Source organism: Pseudorasbora parva, chromosome 8 (assembly GCF_024679245.1).
Source record: "Pseudorasbora parva isolate DD20220531a chromosome 8, ASM2467924v1, whole genome shotgun sequence".
NCBI lineage: Eukaryota > Metazoa > Chordata > Actinopteri > Cypriniformes > Gobionidae > Pseudorasbora > Pseudorasbora parva.
This window is the reverse complement of record NC_090179.1, coordinates 19,723,917-19,740,722: the sequence shown is the minus strand read 5'-3', so window position 1 is coordinate 19,740,722 and position 16,806 is coordinate 19,723,917. Positions and strand designations below refer to the sequence as shown.

At 37.7% G+C, this 16,806-nt stretch overlaps 1 protein-coding gene across 2 annotated transcripts in view; it reads right to left on the bottom strand.

Annotated features, from left to right (window-relative positions):
* nphs1 (NPHS1 adhesion molecule, nephrin) overlaps positions 1-16,806 on the bottom strand; it is a 131,505-nt gene that overhangs the window by 25,774 nt on the left and 88,925 nt on the right. For both annotated transcript variants that reach the window (XM_067450281.1, XM_067450280.1), the window contains exons 12-17: positions 14,156-14,280; positions 13,886-14,054; positions 11,031-11,160; positions 10,007-10,179; positions 5,392-5,532; positions 4,818-4,955 (exon numbers count right to left, since the gene is read on the bottom strand). In XM_067450281.1, coding sequence (XP_067306382.1) covers positions 4,818-4,955; positions 5,392-5,532; positions 10,007-10,179; positions 11,031-11,160; positions 13,886-14,054; positions 14,156-14,280 — 876 coding nt within the window. The remainder of the gene's footprint in view (positions 1-4,817; positions 4,956-5,391; positions 5,533-10,006; positions 10,180-11,030; positions 11,161-13,885; positions 14,055-14,155; positions 14,281-16,806) is intronic.

The window sequence follows — 16,806 nt, the reverse complement described above, 5'->3', positions numbered from 1 at the left end:
GTGGCAGAACGCGAGCGGCTTCTGCTGACAAACTGAAGAGATCAGCCGGCTACTGTAAACAGTTACATAGTTAAAAACATTGTTGTTGATTAAAGTTGAATCTATGACGAAAACATGTTGTGTTTGGGGTTGCGCCATCAGATATACAGCAAAAGATGTAGGATTGTATCAATTTCCTTCAGAAAAAAGTAAATATATCCAGCAAAACCTGTGGGTGAGGAGGCTAAAGCAAGTGGACGTTGTCAAAAGTGGCGCTACAGAGAAGTATTCTCAAAACGGTCCATCTACAAAATCATAGCAGAGCATAATTATCTTCAGCTGGGGAAATTCGAGACTAATATTAGTAAACTTTAGATCTCTTTTAAAGATCGATCTCATTCCCAGTCACTGCCTGAAGTAAAAGTAGGAAGAGACCGAACTTCTAGTGTCATGTAGGCTACTGATTGAATGTCAATGGAAGAAATAGGAAAAGCAAAACAGAGTTGTAGGCTGATGGATGATAGTACCACACTGGCTTCATCATCAGCGCAAGTTTAGTTTGAGTGAATGCCTAACGTTAGCGGAGTAGCGCTAGTCTACAGCACGGAATCCTTTTGACCGTCAGAAGAGCTCACGTCTCTGCTATCTGATCCGACCCCGACCGAGCAACAGAAAACGATCATAGCCTTTTTAGTTAAATAACAGGGAAATAGACCATCCACCATAGCCTAACATATTGTAAGTCACAAAGCAACAATCACTAAAATAACTACTCAATGGTAGGCTGAGGCTCATTTAAAAATGATGGTAGTAGACTAGCGCTACATCTACTGGAGCAAGGTTAGGCATTTCATGTATTGCTATCTCCTGAATTAATTAATCAGTCCCTCAATAATCATGTTAACTATGTCTGAATCCCAAGAAATTTACTAACGTTGCCATAGGAACGCTTCGGCTTTTGCCACCCGGAAGATTGTTTATTGCTGTTGTGACATCATGGTGAATTGTCGTAGAAAGCATATATTTAGCGAAAGAGTTCGTTTCTCTAATGAACTAACAGCTGAGGCCACTGAATGACTTGCCTGAGGTTAATGTTCTCAAGCAGTTTTGTTTTTCTGGGGTTGAAAGCCCCAGATTTCAAGGGGTTCACAGATTGAGTGATTAAAAAACATATGATGCATTTCAGTCAGTTGTAATGTATCCTCAACATACCTTAAGAGATACTCATTCATGTTTATTCTTTAGGAAGAGATGACCGCGTTCACTTGCGCGCCCCTTGAACTGACACCACGCCTACAGTGATCAGTCACGTCACATTACAGGTCCCGTTCTTCGCGATTCCATCTTTGAAACTTTAGTTAGTGTGTAATGTTGCTGTTAGAGCATAAATAATACCTGTAAAATTATAAAGCTCAAAGTTCAATGCCAAGCGAGATATTTTATTTAACAGAAGTTCCCTTTCAAAGCCTACAGCAAATGGCCAGTTTGGACTACAGCAGGAAGTGCAGGGATGTAATGACTTCAGTAGAACCGTTTGTTGACTAACCCTCCGCCCACAAGAACACGCAAAATAGGGCGTGTGGTTTTGTTGCTCTCCCACGTGGAGAAGAGCGCGCATTCAGCGCTTGCATCTCCCCGTTATGGTAAAAGGCGGGACCTTTCCGGGCAAAGTGCGCTAAGCTGCTGTCCAATCACAACACGGGAAGCGCTGGCCCAATCAGAACTCGTTACGTGTTTCTGAAGGAGGGACTTCATAGAACAAAGAAATCATCAGGCCGTTTTTAGGACAGAGGAAACAGCGCTGTACAGATAAGTAAATTGTTTAAAAAATACTGTTTTTTTACACGCGAAACATGAACTCATGTTATATTGCACACTGTAAACATAATCAAAGCTTCGAAAACACGCAAATAATGGGACCTTTAAAGAGCATCAAAACGGCATTTATTGTTTGAATTTTTTGATAAAATGGACTGACTACTTAATATGTTTGTGTGAGGAGATTCGGATTGAAGTGTGTTCCACGATGTTTGATTTATATATATATATAAATCAAACATCACTGCTTTGCCTTTGAGAATCAAGTAGTGTTGAAATTCTTAGAAAAGTGGGCCTAAAATGGTTGCCTCAGGCTCGTAAGGCAAACCCAGCCAATGCTATTCCTCTGCCTCATCTCCATCCCTGCCCCCAGGAGTATCATATCCTCAACCAAGTGGGCCATTACCACCAGCGTAATCTCTGGCGTGTTGGCGTGTACAATCCTCCTCTGCATTGTTCCTAACGGGCAGAAAGAGGGGGGCCTACACGGAAAACAGCACCATTGGTAAAAGCTATTCAAATGGCCCATACATAATGAATATCTACCACTGTCAGATGCTATTGTATGAGGACGTGGAGATCCATTAGTGCAGAAGGATTTGCAGGAACATGCAGGCCTAGATTTGAAGAAGTGCTATTATTAAATCATTAAGGAAGTGGGAGTGCTCTTTCTTTCTTTCTTTTTTCTCTCTCTCTCCACGTCCCTCTCTTTCTCTCCGTTTCACTTTCAAGTGTGTGTACGTCTGTGTGGGTTTGAATTGGCAAATAAATATGTGGCACAAATATTGAGAACAGCATAGATTGGCTTTGCAGTGCAACTTTTGTGTTCATTTATACTGAGGAAAAAATGCACACTCTGACTGACAGCAGTTTAACCTTAACATTAGAGTTTCACAGGACTGAGACATATTCAATATTTGTAATAAATGCTAACATCCTCAATTCACATGGCATCAGAGTTTATTAGCTAAGACTGTCACCTTGCATGCTAATATGAGTTTGTTTGCCAATCAACTTTGACTGTCAACAGCGTTAAGACATTTTGGTGTTTATTTTCAATCACACTGGTTAGTCCAGGCCACTGTGCTTTACCAAGTCCTGCTTCTCCCAGTCTTGCTTTACTAAGCCCTACTGTACTAAGTTCTGCTTTACCAAGCTATACTTTACCAAGTCCTGCCTTACCAAACCCTGTTTTACCAAGTCCTGCTTTACCAAGCCCTGCTTTACTAAGTCCTGATTTACTAAACCCTGCTTTACTAAGCCCTACTGTACTAAGCCCTACTGTACTAAGTTCTGCTTTACTAAGCCTGCTTTACCAAGTCCTGCTTTACTAAATCCGGCTTTACCAAGTCATTCTTATCTAAATACTGCATTACTAAGTCCTGATTTACTAAGCCATATTTTACAAAATCCTGCTTTACCTAGTTCTGTCTTACCAAGTCCTGCTTTACTAAACCCAAAATTTGCCATGTCCTTCTTTAATAAACCCAAAATTTGCCAAGTCCTGATTTACCAAGTCCTGCTTTAATAAACCCAAAATTTGCCAAGTCCTGATCTACCAAGTCCTGCTTTACTAAGCCCTATTTTGCCATATCCTCCTTTACTAAGCTCTGCTTTACCAAGTCCTGCCTAACTAAACTCTGTTTTACCAAGTCCTGCTTTACTAAGTCCTGATTCACTATGTCTGGCTTTCCTAAGCCTTACTTTACCAAGTCCTGCCTTACCAAACCCTGTTTTACCAAGTCCTACTTTACCAAATCCTGCTTTGCCAAATCCTGCTTTTCTAAGGCTTGATTTACTACATCCAGCTTTTTTAAATCATGCAGTGCGTCCTGAGACGACTACTAAACTATTATATGAATATACTTTAATTTGAAATGATCAGAACAATAATATGTAAAACAGGTAAACAGAATAAACAACATGAAAGCTATTTGATATCATAGCTATCAAAATCCAGTGTTCGGAATTTTGCGTACGTGAGTTTTTGTTGTAGATGTCTAAAAAAAAAAAAAAAACAAAAAAAAAAAATGTGTACTGTGCTAATTAATTGAGATTTCTTACAGCTCTTACATGTTGTTGGCCTTGTCTGTTTCGTTGCTTCTATTACTCTCCCCCTTTTTTTGTAAGTCGCTTTGGATAAAAGCGTCTGCTAAATGATTAAATGTAAATGTAAATTGTCTTAATAATCTTATTAAATATTAATATAATTTAAAATATATTTAAAATTAATTTCAATTGAAAAACTATTTTCTATGTGAATATATCTTAATATGTAATCTATTCCTGTGATGCACAGCTGAATGCTTTTTAACACCATTACTCCAGGGAGTGTCACATGATTATTCAGGATTAAATATGATGATTGACTATTAATTTATTTTCAATTATTATTGGGGCTAAATTAACAATAATGTTTTTGTTATATTTTTTATTAGCAATGTCTTAAAGTTTTGGCTGCTTTATATTTTTGTGAAAAGAAAACCATGATTTTTTTCCATGATTTTTGATGAAAATAACTGTATTTTAAATAAAACATCTTTTGAAACAGTATAAATGTCTTTACTGTCAATTTTGATCAAATTAATTTGATGTTGCCGAACAAAAAAACTTATTCTTACATTTGTACCATGGTTTCCTCAAAAATATGAAGTATCTCAACTGTTTCCAACACTGATAAAAATCATAATAATAAATGATTCTTGAGCTGAAAATCATCATTAGAATGATTTCTGAAGGATCATGTGACACTGAAGACTGGAGTAATGATGCTGCGGAATATTCAGCTTTAACGTCACAGGAATAAATAATTGTATAAAATCATGTTTTTGTTTTCCTTATTTCCTTATCACATATTTTGAATGTGGTCTCAGACTTTTAAAACACCCCTGTATATTCTGATTGCTTGTCTGTAGCTTCCTATAGCATTTTGCTTCCAAGGAAGAGAAATTTGATGTTCATAACTTGTTGCACCTCGCCTAGTTAGGATGAGGTGTCAGAATTAGTTTTGAGTTCCTCACACTGTACATCCAGTTTGAGCTTTGTGCGGTTCTTCCCCTCAGTGTTGGAACACTCTATGATGTAATCGCCCCCGTCTCGCCGAGAAACGTTCACGATTTCCAAGGTCCATTCGTCGAAGTGATAACGAGGATCTCTTTCTGTCAAAAACACACAAAAACCCACGTAAAACAGGTGAATCACAGAGCTGCGACAATACAATTCCGCAAAAAACAAATACAAAATTTCAACTCTTCAAATCCTGCACATTCACACTGAAACAGCTGGCTTATCCGCTAAAACTCCTCTCCCAGGGAAACCTCTTTGGAGGAATACCACAGGGAGCTTGACACAGGACAGCTTAGAAGCTTTCAACACGGAGATGAAGACCGGAAATGCTGAGATGCATTCAGAGCGACAGCGACGCTCATTTAGGCTGCATACATTAGCACGAGATCACATCTGCCAAGGTGCAGTGCCAGAATCCATCAATGTTTTATTCAGAATGCATATGGCAATGTGTGTTTGAGTCTGTTTTAGTGTTTAGTGCCCGTGAGGGTGACACTGCTCGAAGTGTCATGTAGTGTTGTCTGCTACCTTTCACAAGCTTCTCGCCCTGAAAAATCCACTCGCAGGTGATTTCGTCCGGATTGGCCAAGACTTTGACAGGAAGTGTGGCAGTTTCATCCTCACTGACCTGGACCAGATCGGGCTGGTCATCCGAAAACTCTGGAGGAACTGAATTGCACACAAAGACACACACAGATGTATCAGATACGTTTGAAGGTGCTAATGTGGAAGCGACTTATTTATAAACATCATAATGAACACGAGTCACACCATATGGTATGTAAGCAAACTATCCAACAAACATTACATTGACATTAACAAACCATTATTTACACTTGAACAAATATATTAATAATGAATTAACATTAATAATACAAATAATACATTAATAATACAAAGATGAACAAATAAATCTATCTCTCTCTCTCTCTCATATATATATATATATATATATATATATATATATATATATATATATATATATATATATATATATACACACACACACACTAAATAATGCTGGGTTGTTTTAAACCCAAAATGCTAGGTTAAGACTGTTGGGTATTTTTTCCGATTTATTTGATCCCATTTTAAAAACCATTGGGTAGTTTCAAATTTTCAGTCGTTGGGTTAAACCTGCTGGGTCGCAATGGTTGATTCTACCCAGCGCTTCTTGGTTGTTTCACGTGCTTCCCGCCTTGATTCGTTTAAATTCGCTCCCAAACTGTCATTTTGAAAGGACAATGCAAAAGGCAAAGCCACTGGTTGCAGATGTTTTAAGATAATTTCATATGTTTTCATTAATAATCATTTTAATTAGCATAATAATAGTTTTTTTCTTCTTCTTTGCAGCAACAATTCTTAATCTCACATGACGTTAAGACGACAAAAGTTTTACCTCAGTATCCAATGCAATGTACTGACTCGTGTTAGTTTAGGTAACTTAACGTTAAGTTAGCCATGTGAGACGATAGATTATTACAGTTTGTGTACACGGAACCATGATCCCCTTACGAAAATTAACCTTGGTTTTATGTAGTGATGTCACAAGTAACTTACCGGTACCAAGTAACGTTACATACTGAAATTTTAAAAATGTGACGATAGCCTATCTGTATAGCATCGACTCACAAGTAGACTATATTCGGTCCCGCAGCTGCGTTCAGTCGCGTCACGCAGGGCTCCAGACTGTAGCCGAATATATACCAGTGTCTGTGTATATTAAATACTATTGAAATATTACTCTTCCATGTTTTGCGTCTCTGTGTGAATGACGGGGGCGCGTGTCAAATCATGAACAGACACTCAAAAGTCTTGGCAACCCGTCAAAATAAAAGTTCGATTTAAACGTGAATAGATTGACAGAATCTATTAGGTTTGTTGTCATTGTTGCCAATTTTAACACGTTTGTGTGTTGTATCATTTGTCAAGCATCATTTAACAATGATGTTAAAAAATAATTGTTTTAACAGTCTAAACATTCATTCTATTTTTTTTCTTTCATGATTGTCTAGTTTTACAGCTAATGCACAGGATACATTTTAAGAACAACCCAGCAAGAATAACCCAGAATAGTAAATCCATTAATGGTAAAAATGGACTACATTTTGGGTTTTCTCAACAGCCCGCTGGGTTAAAATGCTACTGGGTTAATTTAACCCTGCATGTGTTCTGTCCAATATTTACCCAGTGCTGGGTTGCCAATTGGGTTGTTTTTAACCCAGCCAATTTTATAGTGTGTGTATATACATTTTTCCTGCTTATAATTAACTAATTAAACATTATTGAAAAGTGTTAGCATAATGGAAATATTGAAATGGCAAAAACAACAACACAAGAGTCAAATGCTAGCAAAAACTGGTTTTGGGGAGTTAATTATAACTGGACAGCTGTCCGGTAATGTTTTTAGAAATTGCAAAATTGAAGAACAATATTCTATTGTTTTCATGTGAAACAAATCCAGGAGATACAGATGGACTACTGAAGAAAGCTTTAAAAGACTGAAAATCATTCACATATTCACACAGGGCAAAAAGTTAATTTTGCACATGCACATAAAAACTGATTTGAGGAAGCAGCAGATTTTGAGCCGTTTTCCTCTCTAACGTCTGAGTATGAATAAGGCACATGATTTATTGTGCTGTTGATCTCTCTGGGAGGCTTCTGTGTCTTTGTCTCATTAATGTATATTGTGTCATTTCTGAGCGAATGAGAATTCAAATGCAGATTTTAACACAAACGATTTGCTTACATCTACAAGCAGACACACACACACACACACACACACACACACACACACACACACACACACACACACACACACACACACACACACACACACACACACAAAGAAAGTAAAAGATGAAATATAATCTTAATATAAGACAATAAAACAGACAAAGTGATTATTTATGGTCTGTTCTTACACAGACAGATATCCAAATCACAGTCTGTGGAGGTTCTGAAATAGTCACGCACGCACGCACACACACACACAGACACACACACACACACACACACACACACACACACACACACACACACACACACACAGTGACATTCCATCATGCTCACAAAGCGTGTCAGGCTTTGAAGAGGTGGCTGGCTGGATCAGACAAAACAACATCAAAGTCAAACCATAATCATTGCAGACACAAAGACACACACAAAATACCATACACTCGCCATAAGCATTAGCAGAAATAGACTCATTCAAACGTTCATCAGAATGCTTGCCAGAGCAAAATAACAATATATCTTCAATCTTCATACCAGAAAGCTGCAACCAAACTCATGTTAAAACAGGCTATCAATTTCTGTAAAAAATAAAAATAAAATGATGAACTAGTAAAAATAAAATAAAAATTAATACATAATTTATGGGATAATGAAAAAAAATATGATATGTTTTATATGAATGTTTACATAAAATATGATTTATACATAAATAAATAAATAAATAATGGGATAATTTGTTTATTTACTTAATTAATGTATGGTATATAAAGGATGATAAATAAGTTATTTATTTATTTATTTATTTATTTATTTATTTATTTATTTATTTATTTATTTATTTATTTATTTATTTATTTATTTATTTATTTATTTATTTATTTATTTATAATCAATTAGTCATCACATTATTTCTAAATAAATAAATAAATGGATAATGTATTTATTTATTTATTTATTTATTTATTTATTTATTTATTTATTTATTTATTTATTTATAAATAATCAATTAGTCATCACATTATTTCTAAATAAATACATAAATAAATAACAGGATAATTTAAATATTTAATTAAATAATGGGATATATGGTATAAACAAGGAAATTATCCAATCATTGAATTTATTTATTTAATGTATTCATTTATATTTAAATTGATTATTTAATATATTTTTGCTTATTTAATTTATTTTAATTTCTTATGGAAACAACTTAAGTTACATATAATAATGTACAAAATAGTAATATAAAACTATTTGACTTATTGTGCATTCGTATGGACACTAGTCTTTTTCAGTTTTTTTTTATTTTTGTACAAGTGCACATTTTTATTGAAATGTTACTATTTCACACCCATTTTCTTTAATCTATTAGGGAAAATAGTTACATTCAGCACCTTAAGAACAAACATGTCTCCAATGAAACCCCTTACAGCCCATTACATTTTTGAGTTGGCAAAATTGAATTTCTGTGAATTTATGCAATTTAATTCACATAAATTCAGTTTAGCCAAAAAATATTATTATTATTATTTTTTATTTTTTTTTGATGTGATTAGTCAATAGAAAATTTTCAATTGTGGCCTGAGTTTTTTTAAATGTATTTGTTTTACAGTGAACTGTAATGTTTAATTCCAGGGCCATTTAACCATAACATGTTAACATGCTTTTATTCTGTTGGCAAGGCTTCACAATTAAAAGTGTTATATTTTTTTACCAAATTGTACCATTTTCTTAGGTTGGGCCTATAAAGCAAATTCTCACTTTATTCCTAATTTCTGCGGCTGCATATTTTGCAGTTGGGTACATTATGCAGCTATAATTGTGTGAGTGTGTTGGTGTGGATGTGCATAGTGTGATTTAAATGTGTGCAAATACTACTACAAATCTCAAATCTGGTACTGTGTCCCAGTGGAGCTTTGCTGGTATCTAATAGGAACAATTTGGTACTAATCCCCCAAAAAAATCTTACTGAAAGCTAATTTTTTGAGATATCAACTTCAAATTTGTTTCAATTTTAACATAATTCATTCAGTGTTCATAATTCACTTCCTTCAACAATAATTGGGTCTTCTTTAAAATGAGACCAAACTTAAGTTTGTGCTCCCGAAATAATCTGTAACTTTTATTAATTGATGCGCAATTAACGCAAATTAACAAAAAGTTCAAAAGCGACATTGAGTAATATGGAAATAAAACATTGTACAGTATTGACTTCTAAAGCCACTTTCTGTAATGTCTATTCAGTGCTTTACTCAGCTACAGAAAATTATTCAATCAATTATCTACTGATATGTGCAATTAGTTAAGATCAATTTAATTTGCATTACATGCGATTAATTTGATTAGATACTGATCTGTAGTCAGCGGACAGTCCGAGTAAAACACATTTAATAAAAAAACTCACAGAGCACATTCAGACTGTAGAAGTTGTTGACACCCTCGGACAGCACATTACTGAAGGCCTGGCAGGTGATCCTTTTCCTCCAGTGATGGGAGCCAAGAGTGAGGGACAGCTTACTGGTTCGGGACATCCCGCCAAATTCAGCCTTTTTAGGAGCCTGGTCAACTCCTTTCAGCCTGAGAAAGTGAAAATCAAGCTCACAGCATTATTTCTCATGGATATTTCATATGAAGTAGAATTTCAAAAACATCCCCTTGGAGAAACACTGCAAAAATTGACTATGAATATTCGATAAAGCCTTGCACAGTAACAGCGTTCACCTGCTGTGAAATCTTTTTGTTTGCCCGACATGCGTTAGGGTCCCGTGGGGACCATTCGACAAAACTGAAGCCCTATAAAACTCGAAATAGACCAGTCCTCTACTCACAAACACTGTAGCTTTATAGCTGAATTTCTTTAGAAACAAAAGCTGAGCCATAATGTTTGGCTTGGCTGGTATAAAAAAAGAGAGACGAAAACCTAAACCTGATCTGTTCATAACTGATGTACAGTTTTTTTCCCCAAATGGATACATATTGACAGCACCAGAGACAGACTCTAACAAGGTAATGACTTAGTGATCACCAGCTGTCAGTCGAAATCTAATACAGTAAAAAAAATCTCTTGGGATGGATTACAAACTGCCTATCAGTCTATTGCACAAAGCCTGCTCTTTATCTACAGATACACACATCACAAGTCACAAATTAATGCACAATTATCAACATTAAACAAACTACCTGGGTAATTTTAGAGCCAAATTCATCTGAAATGCATTCCAGTGAGACTGAATGTGATGTGTTTGCCCGCGTTTTATGGACTAAGGGTCAATGCTCTGCAGTCTATTGATGTGAATCAATCAGCTGGGTTGTGAAATGCCTTTGGAAGTGTTAAATTAAGTAATAAAGTATAAGCTGTGAGTGTGTATCTGTGCATGTGTGTGATGATGTGGTGACACTTGTATATGTATAAGTGAGTGTTTAAGTACATGATAGGGCCCAAACTCCAGCTGATATTCGCAGTGGGATAGCTGCTGCCAGCCAGGCAGTCCAGATCCAGCGTCTCACCCCTGCGCAGCTCCTTCTGCTTGGCCACGATCTTCACGCTCACTGCGGGAACTGATCCGGGACAATACAAAGAACAACTCATTAGAATGTGGGCATAGCCCACTTATCATTTTAAGTCATATCCAAATGCAAATTGACATTTACAAAAAACTTCTATCCTAGATAATAAGAGAAATAAACTTCAACCATTACAATCGCCATATGATTGATAAAAAATATGAATAGTCTTTGAAAATTTTGTCTTCAGTGTCACATGATCCTTCAAAAAATATTTTAACATGCTGATTTGCTGCTCATGAAATATTTCTGATCATTATCAATGATGAAAGCAGTTGTTCATATATTTATGGAAATTGTGCTGCTTTTTTCTCAGGACTCTTTGATAAATCAATTTTCCTTTCTTAAGTATTTCAACAACATTTATTTGAGACATAAACCTTTTGGAACATTTAAAATGCATTTACTGTCACTTTCAATGCATCCTTTCTGAATAAATTTATTAATTTGAAAAAAAAATCTGTGAAAACATCCCACTGACATACATTTTGAACGGTAAATCTTCATTGAAATGCCTTGTTGACAATTCTGTTAATATATATATATATATATATATATATATATATATATATATATATATATATATATATATATATATATATATATATATATATTCAAATGCACAACAAATGCTTCATGTATTTGTCTTTTTCATGTATTCATCATTTTATTATGCTATTAATTGTGTTTGACGTTGTTCTATTATTTGTCGCATGACATCTTGTAAGTGACACATATGAGCCAAAACATTATGACCAAACACAGGTGCAGGGAAATCGTTGATCATCCCCTAACAAGGCCACATATTAAGGTCTGAGTGGATTATGGCCTTTTCCCAAATGGCACACATTTCATGTGCACTTTTGGTCTTGTGGACTTAAGCAGACTTCTTCCTGGCAATCAAAGCAGTATTACGTTGTGAAAGTGCGGACTCAGAGGAATACCGTGAGGGTTTAGGGTGCCATTTGGGACAGGGACTATATGGTAAGCAAACAATTATTTCTCGTCATCAACGTGTTGGATGCAAGAGAAATGGGCAGAAATAAAGATCTGAGCGACTTTGACGAGAGTCAAATTGTTATGGCAAGGCGACTACGCCAGCGTATCTCTAAAACAGTCAGGCTTGTGAGTTGCTCCTGGTCAACAGTGGTGATAATTTACCAACGGTGTCCATTGGACAAACCACAAACCTGCGACAGAGTGTTGGGTGCCTAAGGCTCATAGAAACACTAGGGCAACGAATGTTGTCCCGTCTGGTCCGAGCCAACAGAAGGTCTACTGTCACAAAATGTTAATGATGGTTATGGGAGGAATGCGTAAAAACACACAGTGAATCACACTCTGCTGCGTATAGGGCTATAGGGCTGCGAAGCACAGATCAATCAGAGTGCCACGATTACCACTGCACATTGTCGAAAGCATCTACAATGGGCATGTGAGCGTCAGATCTGGACCTTGGAGCAATGGAAGAATGTCGCCTGGTCAGATGAGTCCTGTTTTCTCTTACATCATGTGGATGGCCATGTACATGTGTACCATTAACCTGCATGGGGAAGGGATGCATCAGGATGCACTGTGGGACGACGATGGGCCGGTGGAGGGAGCGAGATCCTCTGGACAATGTTCTGCTGGGGAACCCTGATTCCGGCCGTTCATGTGGACGTAAATTTAACACGTGTCACCTACCTAAACATTGTTGCAGACCAGGAACATCCCTTCATGACAATGATGTTCCCTGGTGGAATTGGCCGTTCAGCAGTATAATGCACCTTGCCACACTGCACACATTGCTCAGGAATGGTATGAGGAACATGATGAAAAGGGTTTGCCCTGGCCTCCAAATGACCCAGATCTCAATCCAATTGAGAATCTGTGGGATGTGTTCGACCAACAAGTTCAATCCACGGTAGCTCCACCTCACAACTTACAGGACTTGAAGGATCTGCTGCTAATGTCTTGGCGCCAGATACCATAGGGCACCTTCACAGGTCTTGTACAGTCCATGCTTCGGTGGGTTAGTTGGCATTGTTTTGGCAGCACGAGGAGGACCAACAACAGCTGCGATAACAGCAAAACATCATAATATTTGGGCTCATCTGTGTATATTGTAGGGGTGTCCCCGACTAAGTATTTACACATTCGAATCAAAATGGTTGAATCTTTCTATTGTTGAATCATCTATATGTGTGTGTGAATGGGTTAGGAGGGGCACTAGTCAGCAGGAGGAGAACATTTTGATAAATAAACCTAAAACCTAAAAAAATACCTGCCTAGAGAGGAAAAGGACACTTTGAGTGCATTCACATGCATGTTCTTAAGCCGATTATGCGGGTGAAATGTACATTGACGATTTGAGGGAAATATAAATTTAATATAAATCCTTGAAATGGCGCTCTGTGGCGCGGCCGGATTTTAAACAACTTCCAGAGTCTCATTGAAAACACTGTGTTCGAAATTTTAAAGGCGCCGCGCCACGTCATTTCTTTAAAATATTGAGCACCCCCCATTTTTGCAAAATGGTATGATCCTCGTTTCATAACACCCGCAAAGATTCGACTCAGATCGACTCATCGAATCTTCGACTATTCGGGGTCACCCCTATTGTAATCGATTGGAAAAACCCTCATGCAGTTAGGAGGCTTAGAAGTACACCATGCTACCTCAAATAACTTATATGGTTTCGTATGTACACATCACAGTATCATGTTTTGAAACATACACAGAACCCTGAGTTTGGTTTGAGCGGAGAGAACTTTCTTGGCTTTGTTGGAGGAGTCACAGCGGTAAGTGGCCAGATTGTCACTGGGCTGGAGGGTGAGGACGAGATCTCGTGACACACCACGCTCTGAAGACACCTGCTTCGATGCGGTTGGCACGACTTTATTGTTCTGCAGTTTACACACACAGACACGCAGGAATATTTAATGGAAGATATAACAAAACATACTTGTTACTAAAAGCCTGTCAACAAAAACGTTCCACTACACACCTTCAACCACACCAGCTGACCTGTGGGATTTCCACCACTGGAGAAACAGACTAAACGAAGAGTTGTACCCGAGTGTAAGAAGACGTTTGTTGGAGGAGCATCTAACCACACCTTCTGAGGAGGATCTAAAGAAAAGAAGATACATTACATTAACAGAACTAATATTCCAGTCAGCAATAGTGCATCAATATATTTATTTTAGATAAGCTTTTATCCAAATTATAAATAATTGTGCAATGAACATTTTCTCAACAACCACTAAAGTTCAAATGTTTGGTCTAGCTAATAATCGTTAAATGTTTTTAAAATTAGTCTCTTATGTTCACCAAGGCTGCATGTCGTTGATCAAAAAGATATAGTCAAAATAGTAATATTGAGAAATGGTTAAAATAAATTTGTCTATTTTAATATTTTAAAATGTAATTTTAATGTCAAAACTGAATTTTCAGCATTTTACTCCAGTCTTCAGTGTCACATGATCCTTCAGAAATCCTTTAAATATGATGATTTGCTGCTCAATAAATGCATTAAATTATCACTTTTGTTTAATTTAAAGGAAGTGTATGTAAGATTTTGGCCAAAACTGCTTAACTGATTTTGAAACTGATTGTACTACAATCACTTTCAAATGACTGTAGAGCAGTTCATCCCCCCCCCCCCCCCCAAAAAAAAAAATAAAAAATAAAAAAAACTTTTCAATTAATCATAAAATGAAGAAAGAAAAGGTTATATCGGTGCTACGTATTTGGAACCCCTAAAATGTTCCAGGGTATTCTCACAAAAATGCGTATAAATAGTACGAGTGTGAAATGTCGTGGAATGTATACGCCAAAACTCATTTTTTTCACGTGCATATGATACGCATTTTATGGCGTATTATACATACGAACCCCCCACCCCACCACCCTAAACCTACCCAAGCACGTGTCATATATACGCCCCACTACCCTAAACCTACCCAAGCGCGTGTCATATATACGCCCCACTACCCTAAACCTACCCAAGCGCGTGTCATATATACGCCCCACTACCCTAAACCTACCCAAGCGCGTGTCATATATACGCCCCACTACCCTAAACCTACCCAAGCGCGTGTCATATATACGCCCCACTACCCTAAACCTACCCAAGCGCGTGTCATATATACGCCCCACTACCCTAAACCTACCCAAGCGCGTGTCATATATACGCCCCACTACCCTAAACCTACCCAAGCGCGTGTCATATATACGCCCCACTACCCTAAACCTACCCAAGCGCGTGTCATATATACGCCCCACTACCCTAAACCTACCCAAGCGCGTGTCATATATACGCCCCACTACCCTAAACCTACCCAAGCGCGTGTCATATATACGCCCCACTACCCTAAACCTACCCAAGCGCGTGTCATATATACGCCCCACTACCCTAAACCTACCCAAGCGCGTGTCATATATACGCCCCACTACCCTAAACCTACCCAAGCGCGTGTCATATATACGCCCCACTACCCTAAACCTACCCAAGCGCGTGTCATATATACGCCCCACTACCCTAAACCTACCCAAGCGCGTGTCATATATACGCCCCACTACCCTAAACCTACCCAAGCGCGTGTCATATATACGCCCCACTACCCTAAACCTACCCAAGCGCGTGTCATATATACGCCCCACTACCCTAAACCTACCCAAGCGCGTGTCATATATACGCCCCACTACCCTAAACCTACCCAAGCGCGTGTCATATATACGCCCCACTACCCTAAACCTACCCAAGCGCGTGTCATATATACGCCCCACTACCCTAAACCTACCCAAGCGCGTGTCATATATACGCCCCACTACCCTAAACCTACCCAAGCGCGTGTCATATATACGCCCCACTACCCTAAACATACCCAAGCGCGTGTCATATATACGCCCCACTACCCTAAACCTACCCAAGCGCGTGTCATATATACGCCCCACTACCCTAAACCTACCCAAGCGCGTGTCATATATACGCCCCACTACCCTAAACCTACCCAAGCGCGTGTCATATATACGCCCCACTACCCTAAACCTACCCAAGCGCGTGTCATATATACGCCCCACTACCCTAAACCTACCCAAGCGCGTGTCATATATACGCCCCACTACCCTAAACCTACCCAAGCGCGTGTCATATATACGCCCCACTACCCTAAACATACCCAAGCGCGTGTCATATATACGCCATAAAGTGCGTATCATATGCACGCGAAAAACAGCGTATCATATGCGCGCCAAAATGAGTTTTGGCGTATACATTCCACAACATTGCACACTCGTACTATTTATACGTGATCGGGTTGAATGTTCTGTATAGAACCCTCTTTAAGTGCCAAAAGGGTTCTTTCTTGTCATTATATAACCTTTATAGCCTAAAAGGTTCTTTGAAATTGAGTATGCTCCAAAGAATCTTTTATGCTAAAAAGGTTCTATAATGACAAGAAAGAAGCCTTTTGGTGCTTAAAAAGGGCTCTATATAGAACACTGCAAAAATGCATTTCTTATTTTGTATTTTTGTCTTGATTCTAGTCTAAATATCAAAAAATTCTTACATTAAAAAACATAAAATAATTATGAAAATAAACCAACATGTTGAGAGTTTTTGCTTAAAACAAACTAAATAATCAGCCAATGGGG